A 23480-nucleotide genomic window follows, 5' to 3' on the forward strand; every position below is an offset into this window, starting at 1 on the left:
GGGTAAAAAGCAGGGCTACTGGATCATTTTTGTTCAGTCCAGACAAACTTCTCACTTTGGCTTTTCCTTTTCTTTCAGAACAAACATTCACCATGTCAGTCAAAAAGGAAGGTGCCCACAAGAAGTGGGCTGCCCTGAAGGAGAAACTCGGACCCCAGGAGACCGACCAGTCAGAGGCCAACCTGGAAAATGCAGAGCCAGAGCTGTGCATCCGTCTCCTGCAAATGCCCTCAGTGGTGAACTACTCCGGGCTGAAGAAGAGGCTGGAGAACAGTGATGATGCCTGGATGGTCCAGTTCCTGGAGCTGTCTGGGCTGGATCTCCTCCTGGAGGCCCTGGACAGGCTGTCAGGGCGAGGAGTGGCCAGGATATCCGATGCCTTGCTTCAGCTCACCTGCATTAGCTGTGTGAGAGCAGTCATGAACTCCCACAAGGGCATAGAATACATTGTGAGCAATGAGGGCTACGTCAGGAAACTCTTCCAAGGTGAGAAAACACCTTCCTACTTCATCCATCACATGCAGCACTGGGGATATGATGCATCCATTATCTCCATCATATGCAGATAACTTCCCTGTTGCTTATCCTCCTGCCCTGCACCAGGCTAGTTGGAAATAGTTGGTCGCAAGTGATTAATGAGATTGTTTTCTTCTTTAAAATAAAACTGCTATGAAATCACATTGCCATTTCCACAAGAATATTGTCATAGTTTGCTGTGAAGCTGGGGATAAACCCAGCCTTATCTGTATGCAGGCATGAGAAATCTTCAACCCTTTGGTTGTCAGCAGACATTTGCTATTCAGTCTTTGAGAGCCCCAAGGGCAGAGGAGAGGAACTGAAAGGGCTTGGAGTCTTGTGGCCTGTAAAGAGGAGGGAAAGTGGCATGTTTGGACTCAAGAGAGCCTGCTCTCTGTGCTGCTCACTCTGCTCCTCCTGGAAGATGGTGGGTAACACCACTTACATTCTCCTGCCATTCACTTGGTTCATCATTAGATTTGAAATTCATCAGGGCATCTTGTAAGACTTACTGTACAGCACTTAATGGTGCTGGAAGGATAACTTCTGTTCCCAGAAACCCTTATTAATAGCTTTTTAAAATGCATTTGGTTTGAAAGCTGACTTGCTTCCCCCTTCAGTTTTGAAGTCCCCTTCTTTCCTCTTCACCCTGTGTTTTCTTAGCTTATATAAAATATGGACCTGGAATTTTTGTATTGTGAAAATGGGGGTATATACTGGGTTTTCAGTGTTGGAGCTTCTTTGTGCTCTAATGTAGGAGAAATAAGACAGCCTAATGCACTCCCTCCCAGCTCCCAGGGCTCACAGAGAAATAGTGCAAAAAAGGAATACATGGGACCCACTGGAACAATTGCTCTAACTCATATGCATATTGAGCTTTTCTACACAAAAAATAACTGTCATTAATCAAAGAAAATTGTTCATCTGCTGTTCTAGAAAATACCCAGATGTGAAACTGGGAAATAAATTTCATGAGTGCTGAAAAATCTTGGCTGCTGTTGCAGCATGTCACTGGACATGGGAAAGATTAATAACTACAAGCTGCACCAAAATGCCAAAGGGATACCTGTAGCATTTACTGTTCCCACTAGAAGTTACCATCCCATAATGCTATTGGGATGGGATATCTGTACATTAAGATATTTCTCTTCCCATCTTCCATTGTAATGGGTCCCCTCCTTCAGTCTCTTTTCTACTACTGCTCATAATTCATGTAGCAGAAGACACTGAGATTCAGAACATTAATGTCATTTTAAAGTCTGCTTTGTTTTGTTCTGTTTTTCCTACAGCACTTGACACAACTAATGTCATGGTCAAAAAGCAAATATTTGAGCTCCTGGCTGCACTGTGCATTTACTCATCAGATGGCCACTCTTTGGCTCTGGATGCTTTGGACCATTACAAGGCAAGTGTTTGGTTGGAGCAGAAGGAATGGCTCAGCTTTGATCCATGCAGACAGATCCACATACCAGAGAAAAGGGTGGGAATAAAGCTTATTTTGCATTGTTTTGGTAAGAGAAGTAGGGGTTCATAAAGTGAAAGCTGTAGGGAGTTTTTTGTGGTCAGTGTAGGTCTGTGGTGCTGTTCTGTGACTTCTGTGGACAGATGACTGCCACCCTCAAGGTGCTTTCTGGCAGCAGAAGCACCACCAGATCAGCAGAATAAATGGTGCCACATCCACAGGTTTCACTGCCCACGAGCTCAGGTACATGCATCAGTTGCCAGAAAGCACAAAGGAATCCAAGAAGTGTTTTCAATCACCTTCTGTGCCAACCAGCCCCTGCTCCGTAATGGAGGAGTGCTGCTTTTACCCATGTCTGCCTGTCCTGTGCACAGTGGGATGAACTGAGGATTTCACATGCTGATTCCATCTGGGAGCCTGCACCACGCTCATGGGCATTTATGTCTGTATAGACCATCCTTGTCATAATATCAGTTGTGTTACCCACAGAGTGTGAAGAACCAGCAGTATCGGTTCAGCATCATCATGAACGAGCTGTCCAACACAGACAACGTGCCCTACATGGTGACACTGCTGAGTGCCATCAACGCCATCATCCTGGGCAAAGAAGAGCTAAGAACAAGGACACAAATCAGAAACGAGTTCATAGGTAAGGATGTTTGTTAGACCTTTCTCTGGAAAAAGTCAGTTACCAAATGGGTTTTTTTCAGATGAATCCATAAGGTGCCTGAAGAGGCTGGGGAGCAAAAGTGCAAATATTAATTTTCTTCTTTCTTTTCACCTTTATTCTCAACAGCCTTTCTGTGAGCAGATTTTTTTTTAAAACTTTGCTGCTTTTCCATAGCTTTGATCTTTTCTGGAATCCCAGCAGCACTGTATCACTTGAGCTTCTTCAGAATATTTCTATAACCAACCATCTTATATGGCCACATTTCCATATCCACTCTCTCCTTGTGAGAGTTGATAAAGTTTCTGCACTCTGTGTCTACTCAGTTGAGCCACAGAGGCTTTCCCATGGTTCAGAACTTTCCAACTGCTAGAATCCCAGGCTCCTAGGTACCATTGTTGGGATTCACCTCACATGCTGGGTGCATTTGAGTTGGTGAGCCTGGGCTCCATTTCTCTCCATGGGGACCAAGGAGCATTCCACTGTATCAGACTGATTTTAGATATGTCACTTGGACTGAGTGCCTCAAAAGTGCCTGTGTCACTCAATAACCCCAGGGGGATTGTGCAGTGGTTCACACAGGTGCTGCAGATGTGTGCTGTGGTGTCTCATCATTTACCAGATGACTCTGCCCACTTTGATAGATCCATCTGAAGATATTTTCACTTTTTCTCCCTACAAAAAGTTTTTATGAGCATAACATATATAAAGGTGTTAACAAATAAGTACCAAGAGGGTCATAATGCAACTATATTTATTTTTTTCACCTGCCAGGGCTGCAGCTGTTGGATGTTTTAGACAAGCTAAGGTAAGAATTTGTGCTTAAATTTTTTTAATAGAGATTCACAGTGAAGTAGCTTTGGAAATTTAATACTTATCCAGCCTTCTGTTGTGTGAAGTGCAGTGTGCTTGGGTGCAGTGGACCATGCTGGTATGCACCCATTCCATGGGAGCCAGAGGCATTTGGCCAGTGTTGAGATGCTCTTGCCAACCACAGTGTCACGGGGACAGCTGTTGGCACAGATGGCACACACACAGGCTCTGGGCACAGATGGAGTAGCAGTGTCCTCATTGAGGCTGTTTCAGACTGAACTGCAGCAGTGCTGTGGGCTCACTGAGCAGCTCACTGTGTTCAGCACCCCTTCACTGCTGCTGTTGGTCCCAGAAGCATCCAGCTAAAACAATTTACTAATGTATAGCTGAATGAAATTTAAAAATTATGTTCTATGGGAAACATCTGTGATAAATTCTAGAATGCAGTTTGTTTGAGTTATCCATGTAACTGAAATTGCTCCATCCAACACCATAAAAAATTAGGGAAGAGGAAATCTTTTATTAGGGCAGCAACTGTAAAATTCTAACACTGAGTAGTCTTGAGAGTGCTGAAAAAGTCAGTTTTTTAAAATCCAGTTTTGAATAACAGAGAAGGAGGTTTTTCAAATAGAAACATCATATTCCAGATTTGGAATTATTTGATATGATATTATATATTATAGATATATAGAGATATATTTATTTTTATTTATATATTTATATTTATATATAATATATATCATATGTATATCAAATATGTATCATGTATATTTGGAATTATTTGAAATTATATTATATATCATTTCCAAATTGTAGTCAAGACTAATTGACAATATTCCAAAATTGGAGTATTTTCAATTAGTCTTGGCTTTAAAAAAATTAAGGTGGTGGCCTGGTTTCGAAAAGGTTGGAATGCCACTCTGTTGTTACTACTCCAAAAATTCCATAGCAAGCCTGTGCTGGGCCAGGTTATGCCAGGAGAAGTCCCATTCCTTTCTATGTGTTGATTGTAGGAAGAGGTACATTCAGTTCAAGAAGGGATGCACTGGTGGCATCTCCTCCTTTATAAATCAGGCAGAGCTGGGTACTTTCAACACCAACTGGCTGAGTCTGAGAGGCAAAGAGATAAAAGCCATTTAACAAAAACAGTCATCTGAAAATTAGTGAAGGGCTCTCCACTGAAACGAATGCTGTAATATTGCAGAGACATCGAGGAGGAGGATCTGCTTATCCAGTGTGACACATTTGAGGAGTTCAAAATAGAGGATGATGAGGAGTTACTAAGGATATGTGATGGCATAAACATGAATGATCATCATGAGGTCTTTTCATCTCTCTTCAACAAAGTAAGTTGCCCCTCGCATGGGGTGCCCCTCACGCAATGGCAAAGTTAATCCACTTTGCTGGGAGCCAGCCCTGCTGTGACAGAAGCTGCTCTGTCTTCCAGGTGAGCCGCTCTCCAGTCTCTGTCCAGCTGCTGTCCATCCTGCAGAGCCTGCTGCACTTGGAACCCTCTCATCACTCCAGCCTCCTGCTCTGGGAGTCCTTGGATGCCGTAGTGAACAGAGCCCTTTTACTCGCCAATGACAGTAAGAATGACACATCCATCCAGCCTTGCACACTCCTCTTGTTTTCCCTTGTCCCATAAAAGTCTTTCCCCAATGTGCAGGAAGTAATCTGTGGGACTTGGTAAGAGCTGAACAGAAGCTGAGACAAAGCTATACCTTCTGTATAAGGTCAAGTGAATCTTCATCCCTGTGGGTGGCCACATTTAGCAGTGGGCTTGGGATTCCCAGTCTTGTTTTAATGGTTAATCCCTGAGCTTTGGCTCATGGGAGTCAGTGGGAATCTGTCCTCACTGGCCTCCTGCCACTGGTGCTGGCCTGTCTTGCTGGCAGGCATGCTATAAAGTGTTTGTGGGCTGGGCACATAGAAAGGAAATTGCCTGGAAGCCAGAAGTGTAATTGTGTAAAGTGACACCAGGAAATGGACTCTCCATGGCTCCAGATCTACTGCTTGGTGAGGGGTGAACAGCATGTACCAGCCTGTGGGCCTCATTCCCTTCCCTGACCCTGACTCATTTCTCTAGTCCAAGGGAACACAGTTGAAGAAGTCATTGAGAGGCTGCTGTCTATCAAAAAACATCCAAACAAGCAAAAGCGAGCTGAAAACCGCCTGTCTGGGAGTGCAGCTGGAGGTGTCCAGGCTGAGCCAGAGCCATGTGCACGTGCAGCTCGGTGTCCAGTGGGATCATCAAACCCCACCAGGGCACCAGCAACATCCTCAGGGCCACTGGTCAACGAAAAGAAGATCTCATCCTGCCAGTTCACAGCCTGCTGTGCTCTGCCAGAGAAATCTAACCCTCCCTCCAACACTGCTGCCAACCCGGCACCTCCAGCCCCACCACCTCCACCCTCTGGCACAGCAGCCATGACCCCCACATCCCCCATGACAAACACACCTCCAGCCCCTCCACTCCCTGGCATCCCTCCCCCTCCACCCCCACTGCCTGGCATGGGAAGTATTCCCCCTCCTCCTCCTCCTCCACCATTGCCTGGCATGGGGGGCATTCCTCCTCTTCCACCCCCACTGCCTGGCATGGTTGGTATCCCTCCTCCTCCACCCCCACTGCCTGGCATGGTTGGTATCCCACCCCCTCCACCTCCCTTACCTGGCATGGGTGGTCTCCCACCCCCTCCACCCCCATTACCTGGCATGGGTGGTATCCCACCCCCTCCACCTCCCTTACCTGGCATGGGTGGTCTCCCACCTCCTCCACCTCCATTGCCTGGCATGGGTGGCATCCCTCCCCCTCCACCCCTTCTTCCTGGCATGACAGGGGATCACATAGAAGCCGTGGTGGCCTCCCAGTACAGCTGCCCCCTGGGCTTGGGCAGGCCTCCCCACAAGGCAGTGAAGACACCCACGCTGAGAATGAAGAAGCTGAACTGGCAGAAGCTGCCCTCCAACGTGGTGAGAGGTGTGTGCTTGTGGCATAAAGTCACTGCTGCTTTAGGGGTGCTTTACACTGCTGCTTTTGCTTCCCAGGGGAAGAAATACTATCTTAAAGTTTGTCAGATGTGATTGACTGTTTAGATACAGAGCTTCCTGATTTCCTTTACTTTTGCCCTACAGAGCTGATATAAAAGTAACATGAAACTACTAATGCAATAGTAACTATTCCAACTGAATTAGTACTTTGGAATAGTTTGTTTATAACGAAAATACTTTGAACTTAAGAGAAAGGGATAGGAATATTTTCCTAATTCATTATGACGTGCCTTAGATCAGGCTCTGCTCTGACTTCCCCAAACTTTTATTATCCAGCTCATCTATGCTTGTATCTGGGTATATTGAAGTCATGAGTAAGAGTGCATGTGAGGATCACATCACATATCTCTTGATTTTTGGGTTACATTTCCCTCTACTAGTGGATTCAAAGTGGAGCATGAAATGTGAGAAGAAGCTTGGAAAAGCTGTGTCAGCTTTGTCCTAGACAAGCAAGGCATCCACTGCATGAAAGTAAGCAGAGGTGAAATCTAAATAAGGCATGTCTTCAATCACAAGAGCAGTAAAATGTTGGGATTATTTCAGTAGGGGCTTCTACAGGCATGTTAGGGTCATGATTTTTTGTTTTAAGATATAAGAAATTGCAGTAGAAATCAATTCAAGCAGTCTTATAGCCAGCATTATACAAGGAGACTTGAGTATAAAATGAAAAATGGAGAAGGACACAGTCAGAAAATGTCCCAAGTTGTGTCCAGTCCCTCTCTTAGGATGCAAGGAAGCAAAAATAATATCAACCAGGGAACTTGAAACAATATGTCATGCTGATCCAGTTTATGCACCATGGAGGAGAACACAGTTTTACAGGGAGAGATGGGGCTGTACAGCCCCTGTGTGCCCAGTGCTGCCTCCCCCTACCAGGTTAATTGCCCTTCAGCCCCTTTGGATCCCACCTGTAGCACTTGCCCCTCCTCAGTAATGACCATTTGTCCAGGACTAATATGGATAAATATGTCATATTAAGAGACTAATATGTCTCTTCTTGTTTCATTCACCTTCAGAAGAGTGTCCCTGCTGGCAGCTCACCTTGTCCCAGGCACCAGGAGCTTTCAGCCGTCCCTGCAGCCAGTCTGAACACTTTTTTTTTCTTTCAGAGAGCCACTCAATGTGGGCTTCTGTGAGCAGCAGCAGTGAGGAAACGATAGAGCCCAACTACAGCAGCATTGAGCAGCTGTTCTGCTTCCCACAGCCAACCCCCAAGGAGAAGACAGCAGCACCAGTGAAGGCAGAGCCGAAGGAGGTGAGGAGACCCCCTCGTTTTTTCAAGTAAAGATCCCTGCAGACAGCTTATCTAATATGAGATATCTTCTTTTTCTTTAATGAAGATCACATTTTTGGACTCCAAGAAAAGTCTCAATTTGAACATATTTTTGAAGCAATTTAAATGGTAAGATATGGCCAGTTTTCGTGACAGTTGACAAAACTTCGAGCAGGTTTTGCAGTATCTGGAAGGTCCTCATCAAATCTCTTCTAGCCAATGTGCTTTGGTGGCCCATGCTACTAAATCATCTGAACATTCCCCACTTTGTCCTACACTGTCTTTAAAATAATGAGTTTAGGTGTTTAATTATGTTTTTACATACAACTTTCCCATATGTTGGCAAAGGAGTTACATCTCCATTTTAGAGATAAAGTTGTGGCACAGACTCTTAGGGTGACACAGACTGTGAGACACACCTGGAGGTCAAATCCCTCCTCAAATCAGGGCCAATGGACATATGAAGTGTTCCATTTTCTTTTAAGTTAAAAAAATGCTCAGAGACAGGATCTCAGTTGCAGGATTCATCTCTGTCCTTGAATCATTTGATCAGGGCCAGAAATAAGATTTGGGTCATAGCAGGGATCCAGGTCCTGATTCTAAGTAAATTGTGGGGAGATCCCTTTCCTTTTGGATTATTGTGATTCTTTACTAGGGAAAGCACAGAGTGCTTGCACAGATAAATCTCTTGGTAGTGTATGATAATTGGAAAGTGGTCTTTGGTTGATGGCTGGCTCTGCTCCTCCTCCCTGCAGCTCCAATGAAGAGGTGACTGCCATGATCCAGAATGGGGACCGGACCAAGTTTGATGTGGAGGTTCTGAAGCAGTTGCTGAAGCTGCTGCCTGAAAAGCATGAGGTCAGGAGGAAAACACTACCCTTGGTTCACAGAGCTGAACACATAGAGCAGCCCTGCAGACTTGATTCTTTATTTCTCATTAGATAGAAAACCTGAAGGCCTTCAAAGAAGAGAAATCAAAGCTAGCAAATGCAGATCAGTTCTATCTTCTCCTCCTTCAGATTCCCAGGTAAGGTTGTTAGTCATTCAGCCCAATCTCTTTCTTGATTTACCTCTGGGAAGTTTAAATTTCTTTATAGGAGCCTCACAGACCAACACTGATGGATGTAGCTGGTGGATTCCCCCTTCCACCTTGGAGCTATCCCTTTCCCTCTTACCCTTGGATGAAGGGCTCTTCCTGATCCAGCACGTCCTCTCCCTCTGACGCAGCTGAAGCTGGCCCAGACTCAGGGTCAGATCTGCCCAAGGAGGCTCCATAACTTAGTGAAAGGCAGTGTGAAGAAGGGGAAACAGTGCCAAGAAGGGGAATCTCTTCTCTTTGCTGACCACAATGCACCAGCAGAACCCACATTCCTGCTGGTCCCCGGGGCCAGCAGCAGCCCCTCACCTCCCTCCACAGGCCACACCAGTGGTTTGGTGTGGATGTGGCTGACAGCACTGTGGGGTGGCATGGGCTTGCTGGTGATGTGGGCAAGGGGCTGCTGTGCTGGCTGAGATCCCAGTGCCTTCATGCTGAGAATCCATCTCCACCCTCAGCTACCAGCTGCGCATTGAGTGTATGCTGATCTGTGAAGAGACCACCGTCGTGCTCGACATGATTCAGCCCAAAGCTGAAGCCATCCGGAGAGCCTGTGAAGGTACAGATGACCTCAGCTTATTTCTGGGTCCGATTTAAGACAGGAAATTTTAACCCCCACAGAACTCCCGTGGAGCTCTGCAGTATTACTACCCAAACCCCAAAGAACCCCTGTGTGGTCCATTCACTGTTTGCTGCAAATGGGATGCAACTTTAGGTATCTCCACTGATGGTCAAAGCCTATAACAGGACCAAAGATTATATTCTCTCATTCTCACCCCTTTTTCTCTGCAGCAGATGTATTCCCCTGAAACACTTTGAATGGTGAAGTGCTGCAAGTTCAGCCCTTTCAAAGGAGCTGAATTTAGACAGCAGAGCTGGCCCTGCTGCAGCTAATTCATCCATCCAGCATTATTTCCCAAATTAAGAACTTCGTACAGCAATTTTCTCTTCTGCCAGAAAACTTCCCCCAAAAGCAGCGATGCTTTAGTATTTCTCTGCCTAGAAATGGAACCAGAAGAAAAAGGTTGTTATTTTGGGTTATAAATTGCTGATGCTCCAATATGCTGAGTACACAGAAAGTTTATGCAATAGATTTTGGCTTCCTATGGCAGAAACCTTTGGTCCCACTCCTCTGAGAGCAGTGTGCTCTTCTTGGCACTGTCAAGTGTCACCTCTCCCAGAGGGCCAGTTCCCCCAACTCCTGCTGGGGGTTTCTCCAGCTGGCATTACAGCTGTTTGCTGGGATAAACTGAAGCTTCCCCCGAAGTGACTTCCCAGCAGCCCATTTGTTCTTTTGGAGCTGCTCCTGCCTCAAAGCTGAGTGCTTCAGAAAGCACAGCACTGCAGCACCCTGTTGTAAGAGCAAGGACAGGGACTGTACTCTTCATGCCTGGTCAATAATCACTTCTACCATGAGACACCAGGAACAGGGTGAGCCTGTCTAGTTTTAGCAGCTGGCAGGTGATCGTAGTGCAGTCAGAACTGGCTTCACAGCAGCAGTTAAATAAAGATGGCAAGATTCAATTTGCAGCCCAGTTACCCTTGCCCACACTGGGAAACTTGGAAGGAAGGCAGGACCTTGATTGCTGTCAGTGAGGAAGGTCCAACTGCAGGTTATTTGCCATTAGGAAATGAGAGACCAGATGTAAAGAAAAAAACGTAAGTCAACAAAGACTTTGACACCCTATGGAACTGAATGTGCATGGAATCAGTTTCTCTGCCAGTTGGGCCTTGGGCTGCAAAGCCAAAATACCAAATTTGATTTAGTGGAATTCAGAATTCCAATTTCAATGCAGTTTAGGAAATGTTCTGGTGTAACAGAGGCTTTTGCTTAAAAGTCCCTTATGTTTTTCAGATCTTCTGACCAGTCATCGCCTGCCAGTCTTTTGTCAACTGATTCTTAAAGTTGGAAACTTCCTGAACTACGTAAGGACTTTTTTTGTCTTCTCCTCCCCCCATTACAGTCTGTGAATGATCTCCCTTAGGGTTGTAATTTGGATGGACACAGGAGTTACATCTGCTTTTTTTCTCTCTTGTAGGGAAGTCACACAGGCGATGCCGATGGGTTTAAAATCAGCACTTTACTCAAACTAACAGAAACCAAAGCCAACCAAACCCGCATTACACTGCTCCACCATATTCTAGAGGTACCACTGCCAAGTCCTGCACAGCAGGGAAGAGGGAGGGTTTTACCACAGATGAAACATTTCTCCTACTCTGCTGTTAGCTAATGCCACATGCTCATACTCACATCCTCTCTGGCAAGCCCCAGAGTGTCACAAGTCAGGAGAATTTGAATCACTTTGGTGACTCTGGTGGAGGCTGCTTGTGGGCACTACTCCTTATTTTAAGACTTGATCTGCTTCCCTCCAGCATCTTTTCCCACAGTGTCTGCAACTTCCTGCCATATTTGTGCAATCTGCACATCAGCAGCTGCAAACTACAGAGCACAAAGCTGTCCTGGCTCATCTGTACCCATTCAGCCTTTCCATGGACTTTCCCTTTTCCTCCAAACTGTGCTCAGGCTTTTCATGCTTCTCTCCAAGGCCCCATGGTTTTCCTATTCTCTGCAATGCTGTTTTTATCTTTTTTCTCCATGTTTTGCTCTACCATCTTCATTCATCAATGTCCCTTGGTTTCAGTAATGCATGTTCAAGCCCCGCTTTAGCTGGCAGTGGCTTCAGCAAGGACAGCTGTGAAAGTAAAGAATGCAAGATTCAAGGCCTTTTAGTGTCCTTCTGGGACTGTGGGAAGTGTCAGATTACATCAAACCATAGTCTTGCCTCCCTCCACGCTCAAGAAGAGCTCTGCTTTGCTTTGAACTACCAGTATTTCTGAGGGTTCAGCGCTCTTCTGTGTTTTTATAGCCAGGGGAAACGCCTTTCCTCTCTGAATGTGCAAACTGCAGACAGGGGGGCAGTAGCAGAACACAGCACAGTCATCCTTCCTGGACACTTCTGTCCATGTGCCTTTCCCCCAGCTTCCCCTCGGCTCCTGCCACACACCAAATAACATTTCTTTCTTTCTTCCTCTTCAGGAAGTAGAAAACAGCCACAAGGACCTACTGGAACTGCCAAAGGATCTTGAATATGTTTCAAAAGCAGCAGGGTAAAATTGTGTGTCACTTCCTTTGAATTAAAAACAAAAATAAATCCCATGCACATCAACAATGTACCAGAAATTAGGACACACACAGCTGGTACAGAGATTAACAAGATGGCATCTTACATAGTTATAACTGAAAGATTTGGCTGATGAATGTTGAAAGCCCTTTAATATATAATAATTCTACTACAGCTGGCAACACTTAGGGCTGAAATTTGCAGAGCAGTCAGTTAAAACTGCCTCCCAGACCCTTCTGAAATGTGCACTGCTTTTGTGGTGGTAGGAGCTGGTGGAGGTCAGCTACCCAGACAGTTCTGAAGTACCTCCAGGCAGGGGAAGTGAGCTAATGCTGAGCACAGGTGGAGAACAGCCTTTTGAGCAGCTGGGCTTTTTTTGGCATTCATCTACCCAATACACAGAATTCTAGGTAGGCCTGGCAGCCTTTCCATAAGTACTGTGGGAGGAAGCTGGTTTCCATGAGCTTGCACTGTATAGAAAGTTCAGAGCACAGGGTTCAGTTCAGTGAAGTGGTGGGAAGCAAAGGGGTGACCAAACCATCACTTCAGACTTATCCATTCCTTGGTCAGCTCAAGATGCTGGAGTGTCAGCTAATGGCAGGGTTCTGTGTGATTTCAGAATTAATCTTGATATTATACGCACGGAGTCTGGTACCAATTTAAAGAAGTTGCTGGAGCTTCAGCGGAAAGTCTTATCATCAAATGAGGATGTGAAACAACAGTATGAGAAACCCATCCAGGTCAGTAATGGAGCTGCCTTAGATCTCCCCCATTACACATTGAGAGGTGGTGCCTGGTACATCTGCAGCTGAGGAGCCTCACCAGAGGGGAGAAAATATTGCCACAAGACGTGCTCTCAAATTTGGAAATAGGCTGCAATGCTGCACAACCGAAATGTACATTTGGCAGCTGCACCCCAAACCTAGATACCTTTGGTGAGGCCACTTCTTAGGGTGTGTGCCCCAGCTGCTCTGTCCGTGCTTCTGTGTGACTCCTCACTTTAAGAGAAGATGGGCACCTTGTGTGTGGATCTCCAGAGTGGAGCCCTTTGCTTGGGATTAAGCTTTGCATGGAGCTTGCTCAAGCCAGACTGCCCTGTAAATTGGTACAGCACAGTTGCCAAGAGCAAAGATCATCTGCAAATCTTATTTCTTCTCACCTGCTTCCCAAAAGCTCTGCTGCAGTTAAAAGCCAGGACCCAGAGTCCTGCTCTAAGCTCTAATCCTTTCTCTGTGAGTGCACTTCAGTCGTTGTCCTCTGGATGGTGTTTTACTGTGTGCCTTCAATGCATTTCAGGACAGCATTGATGCCTCCAGAAAGCTGGAAGAAGAATTTGAAACCATTGAAAAGAAGAGAGAGGAACTTGCAAATTATCTCTGTGAAGATCCAAGCAAGTTGTCCTTAGAGGACATATTTAGCATCATGAAGACCTTCAGAGATCTCTTCATCCGAGCCCTGAAGGTTGGCACCTGCACACAGGAGCATCCCTAGTGCTGGAAGCTCTCTCCATTCCAATGAACAGGGGTGGGATGGGCACCCCAGTCCGGTGGGAAACTGGTTACAGCCTCCTCCTTTTGGCACTTGGCATCAGGTCTCCCAGGGAAGTGGTGTCTGATCCCTCCTCCACTGCATCCTCATGCAGTTCTGGTGCTGCTGGGCCTGGCCCAAACACCAGGCATTTGTGATTTTGTTGCAACTTTAGCTTTAGAGTCAAGTCACAAAGATGCTTTTGGGCCAAGTGTGCAAGTTTTAGAGAAAGAGGCTTACAAAACTTAACCCTTTGCTCCAGCCTGAGCAAACAGGCTCAGAGGGGGAATATGTAGTAAAAAAGCCACCTCTTTGGAAAATGCTTCAGTATCTCCCACTTTCACCTCAGCTAGAGGTCAGGCAGGTGAGCACACTGCAGGTAGCTGTGTGAGGCACATCACCACTGCTGCCTCTGACTGGGATGTGGCAGAGCATGGCCAAGTCAGCAGTCCCCTCTCACCATTTTAGTAAGACAGCCCTTATTCCCAATGCCCATTTTATTTATTGCACATGACGAAGCCAGGATTTCTCTTCCTTCATCTCTAGATCTCCTTTCTCTTCATCAGTTTCTTCAGCAGACATTTGCCCAACCTTCTCATGCCACTGTTACCTTCCTGCAGGAAAACAAGGACAGAAAGGAGCAAGCTGCCAAAGCAGAGAAGAGGAAAAAACAGCTAGAAGAGGAAGAGGGGAAGAGACAGAAGGGAGAAAATGGAAAAGTCAGTGAGTATCTGAAATGGCTTCAAAAATTAGAGATGGAGCCATAGGAGCTCTTTGGCCCTGCTTTAATGGACCAGTAGTGGTAATTTATTTTGTAGGTTTCTAGGTGCTGGCTGACTAAAGGCTTTTAGGTGTCTTACAGCCATAGCTAAGAATTGACTTTCCACAGTTGCAGCTGGGCAGAGAAGTTAATTTTAGGTTTGCTGACTGAACAGCAAAGAAGAAAGAAAATCACCACAAATTAAACATTTCAGTTAACTTTTCCAGTTTCTAAACATAACTTTTGAATCCCAAATCTAAAAAGAAACATTTGACTTATCCACCATCCAAGGTCCTCATATACACTTGAATAGTCTCTCTTCACCACAGTTGTCCCAAAAATCTTACATGTTGCTTAAATATGCCTTCTTCTGGATGAAAATGAAAGGCTGAAAAATGTAATTGGAAGAAGCTGAGAGGAAAGAAAAATCAAAATTATTTTTCCTCAAAAAAAAAAAAAAAGGTTCCCACCAACATTGATAACAAACAGAATATTTCACAGTCATGGAACAGCCAGGGACATGTCCAGGCAGAGCTGGTGCCAGGCTGTAGCACCTGGACTTGGGAGCAAATCCCTTGTGTTCACCAGGATGGGCTGCTGTGGGATGACAGAGTGCTGGCTGCTCCCAGGTCTGTTGTAGGTGCCTTGCTCCTGCCCGGTGGCTGCAGGAGCCGCCTCCAGCAGTGGCATCCCTGCAGTCTGCTCCTGGCCTGTCTCAGGGGCAGGTGTAACACCCATCTCTCTCCCCCAGTCAAGAAGGGGCTGGTGAAGCAGGAGGAGGTGTGTGTCATCGACGCCCTGCTCGCCGACATCAGGAAAGGGTTCACGCTGAGGAAGACGAAGAACAGACACGAGGCCGAGGCAGTTCCTAAACCCTTGTCTGCAGAGAGCCCAGAGGAAAGCCAGTCTGGTAAGGACACAGACCTGACTGTACCTGCAGCTATTCATTCCCATCTGCCTCTGAGCCAAGCATGCACCAGTGAGAAACTTCTGTGTTTGTATTTGGGGCATTTTATTTAAAAAGGCTTTGCAGCCAGTGCCAAGAAGAGGAGCAGAAAGCCTTGAGCTGTTGCTAGCCAGGTCTGTCCCAAAATTAGCAGGAATTTGGAGCAGCATGGCCCTGCATCTGTGTTGATAAACCCTCTGAGATGCTTGACCCACGTGTCAGCCATGGCACCATGCTGATGGGGCACTGCTGTTATACCCCACACAAGTTCCCTGCATGCTCTCAAATCTCAGTAGTACTGTGTTTCTGTCTTGGAGACTGCTGCCTCCCATCTTAGTCTACACTTGGGAGACTGAAGAAACCCTTTAAAAAAGATAAGAAACCCTATTTGCAGAAGTACCCAAGTCCTTTAGGTGCTTGTGAGGAGAAAGCTCATGGGTTTAGCTTTACTTTGGTCTCTTGACCTCAGTGTCTCATGTGCAGTTCGCAGATCCGAGGACATTGGTCTGTCCATGGCTCTCCTAGACCTGCTCTGCAAGGGCAGGTTAAGGCTGGCTGATGGGCAGACTTGAAGTCCTCACACAGGCAAGCCAACAGTCCAGCCTGGTCCAGGACCTCACAGGCAGGTTCTCTCTTCTGCTGTAGACTTTCAGGCTTCCTTGCAAGTCCCGGAGCCTCCATGGAAATCAGCCATTTTGTAGCAAAGACACATTAACAGCTGCTGAAAACAAATCAGGGGCTTTGCTGAGCTGGAGCCTGGACTCCAGCCAGGGTGACCACACGGGTATAAGGAGGGGAGGTACAGGGAGGATGAACTGGTGCTGCCTCTGCATAGCTGCTTTAGGGTCAGTGCTCCCTCCACAGGCAGCTGCTGACCTGTAACCTCTGCAGGGTAGCTGCATCTTGGCTCATTCCTGGTTAAACTTCAGCTGTGGCTGATTGTGTGTTTTCTGTTTAAAGGACAGAGCATGAAGGATCCACAAGCAGCAGGGAAGCAGATTGATGACAAGACCAAGCAAAACAAGGATGATCATCCCTCAGAAAACACTCCTCCCTCAACCACTGCCCCGATGGAGACAGGTGGAGGTGTTACAAATGCTTCAGCTTCAGGCCAGGTATCTGAAAACAGTGCTGGAGGAGGTCTGCCACTGGAGTCCCAGACCAAAAGCCCCTCAGAGAGCATGGTGGAAGCTGATGGAGCCAGTCAGACCACGCTGGGCCGTGGGATGGAGCAGTCCAACAACATGGAAAGCCTCCAGCCCAGCTCAAAGAGTGGCTCCCTTGCCTTCTCTGTGGCTGACATAGGCACAAGGATAAGCTTTGTGAGCAGCACTTCAGCCTCTGCTCTGAGAGACCAGCTCAGCTGGACTAACGGGTCCATGCCAGGAGGCCAGGACAAGGAATGCCCAGCTGGTGGCTCAGAGGGTGCTCAGCCTGCTCCCTGCAATGATGCCCAGCAGGCAGAGTCAAAAGAAATGACCAAGGAAAATGAAGACCCTGGTACAGACTCACTGTTGGACACATCTCAAGACAAGTCCTTCTCAGAGGAGCCGGCCACTGACTCCTCTTGCTCAGCAACACTTCCCCCAGAGCAAACTCACAGCGACAGGGAAAAGCAGAGGCCATCAGGGAAAAGGAAGAAGAAGAAGAGGCACAGCAAAAGCTACTCAGGTAGCCTATTTTATAAATAGCTCTCGGGGACTGACTTAAATGTGGGAACCTTCCTGATATATTTGTATACACCTGTTTCTTTCCACCTCAAGGCCCAATGCCCCCTGCCCCTAGAGTCACACTGTTTTATGCAGCTATTATATTTTTCAAACCTGAAAGAGCTTTAAAAAGAAAAACACAAGCATAGTTCATTCTGGTGACACATATAAGTAGTTTATAAAGGAGTAATGATGAATCAATAATTCAAAAGCCCATTACACATATGCAGTAAAAATGGCAATAAGCACATCTGTCAAGTGTGCTAAAGACAGCTACAAGGCATGGTTATGTGCAAACAAGAGCTCCATTAGGCTCCAGAGCAGTGATTAAGAGCAGTTAATACTTGGTACTTAATCAGCAATCACCCCCTCTGAACTACTTATAAACACATAAAAGCAGCAACATCAATGCTGCCTTGGGGTTGTTTGGTTTTTCCTCTCATTGCAGCAGCACTTTGCCTGACAACCTGCCCCAGGGGTACTTTAGGTGGCTTCTAAACATCAGGCCCTCAAACCATCACTGCAGAGGGAGGGGGAAAGGTCAGTCACTGAAAAAGAGCATCTTGCTGATGCTTCCACCAAGGATCCGTCCTGCAGCTGGGCTGCCCTGCTGGGGCTGGGAGGGAGCTCAGCTCCTGAAGCCACACAGGCCCCCCTCTTCTTACCAAAAGTCCTCATCCAGTCCTGGGAAGAGTGTCCAGGTCCTTTAGATCCTACCACCCCTGCGTGGGTACCTTAATCCTAAATTGGAGATGCCTCGTAGGGAAGACAGATGGGTCTGTAACCCTTTAGAACTTAAAATACAGTTTCCAAAGCCTGTTTCCTGCAAGATCCTGAGGTCAAACAAATGGGCAGGCAAATGGGAAAGTCTCTTTTTACCAATGCTTGATTTTTCCCTTTCAAGGAGAAAGGAAAGGAGGGTTTGAATACCCATTGCTGAGAAAGACAGCATAGGTTGAGCAGCTATCACAGAGGGACTTACCCTTTTAATGCAGCATGCTGCAGGGTTGTAGTAACTTACATTTCTAAACATGCCACTTTCCCCTAGTTAAAAGCAAGCCACAAATGAGAAGTGATTTCCTGTAATGTTGGTTCCTGAAGTTGCTTCTCCTGAGGAGCAGAAGCTGCAGCAATGGGAGCATCCTGTGCTCCCAGCCCTGGCAATGCTTTCCTGACATCTGAAATTAGGACTTCTGGCTTAAGAACTGACCCCAGCCTGCAAAAGCCACAGGGTTCCCTGGGCATCCAGGGATGGCATCAAGAGGGTTGGAACTAGATGATCTTTAAGGCCCCTTCCAACCCAAACCATTCAAAGATTCTGTGTTCTTAGGGACCTGTCTGCTACTAGATAGTATTTTCATCATAAACAATTCCCTGTTGTTACTCTGGCCTTGCCATGATCAGATACATTTAGTGTCTCTCTTTTGTTCAAAAGCAGAGGTTGAGACTGATACTGGAGATAATAAAACAAAAAAAGGTTGTGTGGCACAATGAGGTATGTAAACTCACGAAGATTTTTTTTTTTTTGTGAACTAACCACAGCACTGGGACTTCACAGACCTAATCAGTATTCAGCATATCACCTAAGCTTTTTGTCTTTGTGTCTAATCACAAACACATGTGAAATAAATTTGTTACTCTGATTTTTACTCTCCAGGGTGTTGATCTTGCGTTGAGTGGAGTCAGTGCTGATCTCCATTTGACACAGGGTCACAGCCCACATGTTTGTCCTCTGTGTCAGCAGCAGCCAAACTGCTTCTGCCTGCAGATAATTAAAAGCCATTATTCTAACCAAACAATCAGACTTCATGTGATGAACAAAGTCCTTGCTTTGATCACATTATTTTCTCAAAAACTGTAAAAATGCAATTTCAGTACCTACCTCCAGCAAAGAGCATTTGGTTTGCTTGTGGGTTACCACTTTCTATAGCACTGTTTAAATATGGGTATCTGGAAAGGGGAATAAAACATTGGACCCAGGGGCAAATACTAGCTGGGGCAAGATACCAGCTCCCACTCGAAGCTAAATTCAACTCCAGAGCTGCATCCTTCACTGATGCTGGCAACATATGGTTGCCCCTCAAAAGGAGTTCGAGGATGAGACTTTCATTTGCAAAACTTCCCCTGTTTTTACAGCAAGTGGAAAGAAAAGCAAGAAAAATAAACAACTGAAACACCCACTGTACTGAAATTGCATAGTTACGCCTTGTCCTTTCCATGCTGATGAGCATCTCTTATGGACTAAATCAATATCATTAAATCTCTTTGTCTTGCTTCCTGAAAGGAATGTATTTATTGTCCAGCATCCCCAGTTCCCTGGGGCTGGGAGCCCAGCTGGGAGCCGTGCTCCTGCACAGAGACAGGAGGAGTCTGTGCAGGATTTCCCCACAGGACTGCTTTTGTTCCTGCACCTGGAGCATCACTGCTAGCAAGTGAAAATGGGATATACTTTGGGTAGTTACAGTCCTCACTACTCCTGCCCTCCTTTTGGCCCTTTTCTTGCAGTACCATAGGAGTACCTGAAGTGGAAGTAGCTCTGTTGGTTAAAAATCTAAGGAAGATTTCCTGCAGGAACAGAAAATAGTAGCAATGGAGCATAGGTGAGAAGCACACCAGGACCAGTGGACATGCTGCATTGGAAGGGCAGCTGGAACCATGAGTTAAGCTTAACTCCAATTTTTTTTAAGCATATAGGCTTAAAAAAAGTCATATTTGAAAAAAAATACATGAAACACAGTTTTGTTTTGTCCTAGGAAGACACAGAAATGCAGCACAGACAAATGCATGGGCATACAATATCTTTATGAAGTCAGGCAGGAGTTTCAGTGCATCCTTGGAATGCAGTGCCTGGCATTGCACCAGCAGAGCCCACCTGAGCTTTGATGCCAGGAGGGCAGCAATGAGCTGCACTTCTCTTTTTCCTCTTCTTCTTCTGTATGTCAGCAAGGGCAGCAGAAGCAAAACCCCATTTACTTGTTTAAATCTCCTGCCAGAGAGCTTCCTCTCCCAAATGCAGCTCCTGTCTTGATGAGACAGATGAGACAGAATTCCTTGATAAGACAGATTCAGCAAGCCTGGAGTGTTACCAATCAATATTTTTCCCTAGGATCTTCCACCTGATTTTTTTTTTTCATTTTATGTTTTTTCCCAAGCAAACATAGTCTGTTCAGGTCTCCACTAGTTCTCTTTTGGTACAGGATATTTCTTTCTCTGGTGGATTTGCTGATGTGGAAGTAAATGTCTCAGTGAAGCCACAGAAATCTTCTTCCTTCTTGTGCAGATCCAGTTGCAGGGATCAAGACTCAAACTCCTTATGAGTTTTTAGAGCTTCCCTAACAGCAGCAGAGGGCAGGAACTCTGTGGTAATATTTCAGAGCAGTAAAAGACTGTAATCAGCTACTGAGTTCTGGCTTCACCTTGACCACATCTTGTTATGCAGCAATTTCTGTAATAATGTCTTTAAATGTCAGCTTTTACATCTAAAGAGTGGTATTCCACATTATCTTAATGTTCTTTAAAGAAATGGTTTAACTGTTTTTCCTCTGGAATCAAGGCACTGGTGGGCACCCTGTGTGCACCCTGGTAACATCTCAACTCATTTCCAACCATGTCCAGAAAGAGCTTAAAGAATCATTTTATAAAGGTGACAGTAAAAGAGAGGAGAGACTTTACAAACACGTGAACTCAAGACAGCTGCTCTTTGAGTGTGCCTGCCTTAAGCCCTAGAGAATTGCTACAGACAAATGTTCATGTCTGTTCGTGCAGCTCCCCTTTTCCTCCCCTCTGTCACTTGGAATGGTTAGGGGGAAGAAAAGCCTTGGAAGCACAAGTCCATGAGCAACTGGGCTTCAGCAACTGGGCTTTAGCAATTTCCTTTCTCACAAACCGACTTGATTTATTCCCTAGAAAGCAAAAGGAAAACCAAACCAGGAGTACAGACCAGCTCAGAGACCACAGCCTGGCGAGGAGGGAGGGAAAAGGCAGAAGGGCAGCTATGACCTGCACACAGCACAGTGGCACATCAACCTTCCCCTGCAAAGACACAGAAAGGATTGAGAGTCCAGGTTTTCCTTTAATTCTTGAGGGACAGATGATTCACCTTCCCTTCTGCAGACCCAATATTGTCTGTGGGCAGTTTTTAAACAGACTGTGAGAATGTCATCAATCTAATGCTCATCTTCCTACTAGACCTTTGCCTTCATGTCTGCCTTCAGAAATGGTATTTGATTCAGTTATGGAGTGAGACAGGCTACAGTGTGCTGCCCCATCCTTCTGACAGTCCTGCTAAATCCTCTAGATTTAGTTACCTCAGCAATTTAATACCTAGAAGGATACATGTTATTGGACTAAACTTAAAAGCACAGTTGCCCAAACTCTGGAGCATCAAGATTGGTTCTGGAAACATGAAGTTTTTATTAAGTACATCAAACTACCTGTTTTTAGATTATCTGAGGAACAGATGAAACTGATTTCCCTAGCAGCACCTCAACCATTAAATACATTAGCATGCAAAAACACCACTTTTGTTCATAGTTGCAAATAATTTGCTTTTCCCCCTCTTCCTGCAGGTGTCATGGCAAGGCAGAAGGTATGAGAGAACCTCTCATGTGTCCCTGGAGTGCTGCCAGCTTCTGGGACTCCAGGTTCTGCATCAATGAAATGCCACTATGGACAACTTCTTCCCCATGAAGACCCACAGTCTCTCCTCATGCCGCCTTTCACCCCCCTCCCCAGGACCTAAATAGCCTCCCCAGAGACTTTGGACCCCAGCCTGTGCCTTGCACTGGGCACCTGTGGGGGCAGGGGATGGTTCTGTGCATGGTGGTGGTGAAAGGGTCAGACCTGTCATCCACTGTCCTGGAAGCCAGATCTTTCAACCTGCTCTTAGGCCAAACTCCTCTTGAAATGACAGCTGAGTGTGGCCCAAGAACAGACTGCAGTGTTTAGCCCTTGAAGAAGTGTTAAAAACAGTAGTGCCTCAATTAAATTAAGGGTATGAATTAAGCAGTGGCTGTACCATCACAGGTGGGGGTGTGTTGTGTTAAGTCCCTCTTCTCATTGCCCACTGATGACTTATATTGGACCAGGTCCAAGACCCAGATTAGACAAATGTATTTTTACTCTCATTTGCTTAAAGCAAGGGAGATTGGTTACAGGGGAAAAAAAAAAAAAAAAACAAGTAAAAGAAAAAGTATGTATTTTACTAAGCATATGGCCATATAATCCTACATGATGCTTATGTGCAATTAAGTTGAAGTGCATCAGTAGTCTTAAGTAGTCTTGTCATACTCCCTGATGCATCCATCAGCTTTGGGAGAACCAGGGCCCTGGTTTCTCTTGCTAAAGCAACAAGAATAGGTTTTCCAGGGTGTTCTATTGGACACATTTTCAGCTTATCCTGTAGTAAATCTCTGGGTTTGACTTCCATTGTCAGCTGCTTGTACTCAAAGAGTCTGTGTCCAAGCTGCAGAACGTGTGGAATCATGTTACTTTGGCTTTAAAACTGGGACTGTGCAGTACTGTGTTTTCAAAATTCAGAGCTTTATTTCTCAAGTTTTGTAATAACACTGTATAATAATTTTGTACATAGCTGTCCATTTAAAATTATCTATGTTTGTTGAATCTATGGTGTGATATGTGCTGAAACATAAATCCAGTGGAAGAGCTGGGTACATTTCAGAACTGTTCATTTATATTGTAACTCACTGTGGCCAAACTAATGTGCAGGCTAAAGCTTATTTTGCTCTGCTTAATAGGGCTTGTAATGTCCTTGTTATACTGAAAAGTTAGAAGTGAAACCAAGAATTAAATCACTGGTTTGTTTAACCCAGGCATCACTATGATAATATTGAGAACTGGTCAACAGAAGCAGAGGTGAGTTGAGAACAGACACGTGGGCACGTTCAGTGCAGGAGACACTGCAGAGTACCACAGCCCTGTTGGAACAGAAAACTCCTTCCTGCTGGCAGAAGCAGGGATACCCCCAGCATTCCCTGGAGAACCATGTCACCCAGGTTTGGTTTGCAGGACTGTCTCTAGCACATCTACAGGTAACTCCCCTTTGTTCCCCTCTTTTCCAGTCTCAGAGCACATCACCCAAGCACCATATTTTTACTCCTCAGTCTAGCTCTGCTGCTCTCAGATTAGACTCCAGGCTGCAAAAACCTGAGTATTAAACACATTCTCCCAGCTCTGTGTCTCCAGAAGAGCCTGCAGCCCAGGCTAGCAGTGCACAGCCAGCCTCCTCCTCACCACCTCACTGTTTGATCAATAGGAACATCATCATTTGGAGATGCAGGAGTGGGGAACAAACAGGTTTTCTGGGTGTTACCTGGGGAACCTTTCTGCTGATGTCCCACTGGCTGCTCACTTCAGATACCACAGCATGTGTCCATTTCTCCATCTGGGTCTTTCAGCTTCCCTCATTTCCACCCAGAGAGAGCAGCTCATTGCCACAGCCAGAGTTTTTATTACTCTGTGTGCTTACCTTGGCCTTAAAAGAGAGGGGTTTTGGCATTATCTGTCCCTTGCTTTCAAG

General features: G+C 45.8%; 1 protein-coding gene across 5 annotated transcripts in view; it reads left to right on the top strand.

Annotated features, from left to right (window-relative positions):
• INF2 (inverted formin 2) overlaps nucleotides 1-22133 on the top strand; it is a 40511-nt gene extending 18378 nt beyond the window's left edge. For 2 of the 5 annotated variants that reach the window (XM_041398839.1, XM_041398830.1), the window contains exons 2-23: nucleotides 79-486; nucleotides 1806-1921; nucleotides 2468-2627; nucleotides 3420-3453; nucleotides 4663-4804; nucleotides 4906-5047; nucleotides 5548-6438; nucleotides 7619-7764; nucleotides 7850-7911; nucleotides 8538-8640; nucleotides 8724-8809; nucleotides 9337-9437; nucleotides 10734-10804; nucleotides 10918-11025; nucleotides 11916-11986; nucleotides 12620-12740; nucleotides 13297-13461; nucleotides 14148-14250; nucleotides 15039-15197; nucleotides 16194-16904; nucleotides 18378-18437; nucleotides 21511-22133. In XM_041398839.1, coding sequence (XP_041254773.1) covers nucleotides 93-486; nucleotides 1806-1921; nucleotides 2468-2627; nucleotides 3420-3453; nucleotides 4663-4804; nucleotides 4906-5047; nucleotides 5548-6438; nucleotides 7619-7764; nucleotides 7850-7911; nucleotides 8538-8640; nucleotides 8724-8809; nucleotides 9337-9437; nucleotides 10734-10804; nucleotides 10918-11025; nucleotides 11916-11986; nucleotides 12620-12740; nucleotides 13297-13461; nucleotides 14148-14250; nucleotides 15039-15197; nucleotides 16194-16904; nucleotides 18378-18436 — 3945 coding nt within the window. In that variant the 5' untranslated portion in view covers nucleotides 79-92 and the 3' untranslated portion in view covers nucleotide 18437; nucleotides 21511-22133. Of the gene's footprint in view, nucleotides 1-78; nucleotides 487-1805; nucleotides 1922-2467; nucleotides 2628-3419; nucleotides 3458-4662; nucleotides 4805-4905; nucleotides 5048-5547; nucleotides 6439-7618; nucleotides 7765-7849; nucleotides 7912-8537; nucleotides 8641-8723; nucleotides 8810-9336; nucleotides 9438-10733; nucleotides 10805-10917; nucleotides 11026-11915; nucleotides 11987-12619; nucleotides 12741-13296; nucleotides 13462-14147; nucleotides 14251-15038; nucleotides 15198-16193; nucleotides 16905-18377; nucleotides 18438-21510 lie in introns of those variants that run through there. The other 3 variants (XM_041398848.1, XM_041398857.1, XM_041398864.1) reach the window with 3 other exon arrangements.
• Nucleotides 22134-23480: the final 1347 nt, after the last annotated feature.

This window comes from Onychostruthus taczanowskii, unplaced genomic scaffold (assembly GCF_017590055.1).
Source record: "Onychostruthus taczanowskii isolate IOZ18803 unplaced genomic scaffold, ASM1759005v1 scaffold1, whole genome shotgun sequence".
Lineage (NCBI taxonomy): Eukaryota > Metazoa > Chordata > Aves > Passeriformes > Passeridae > Onychostruthus > Onychostruthus taczanowskii.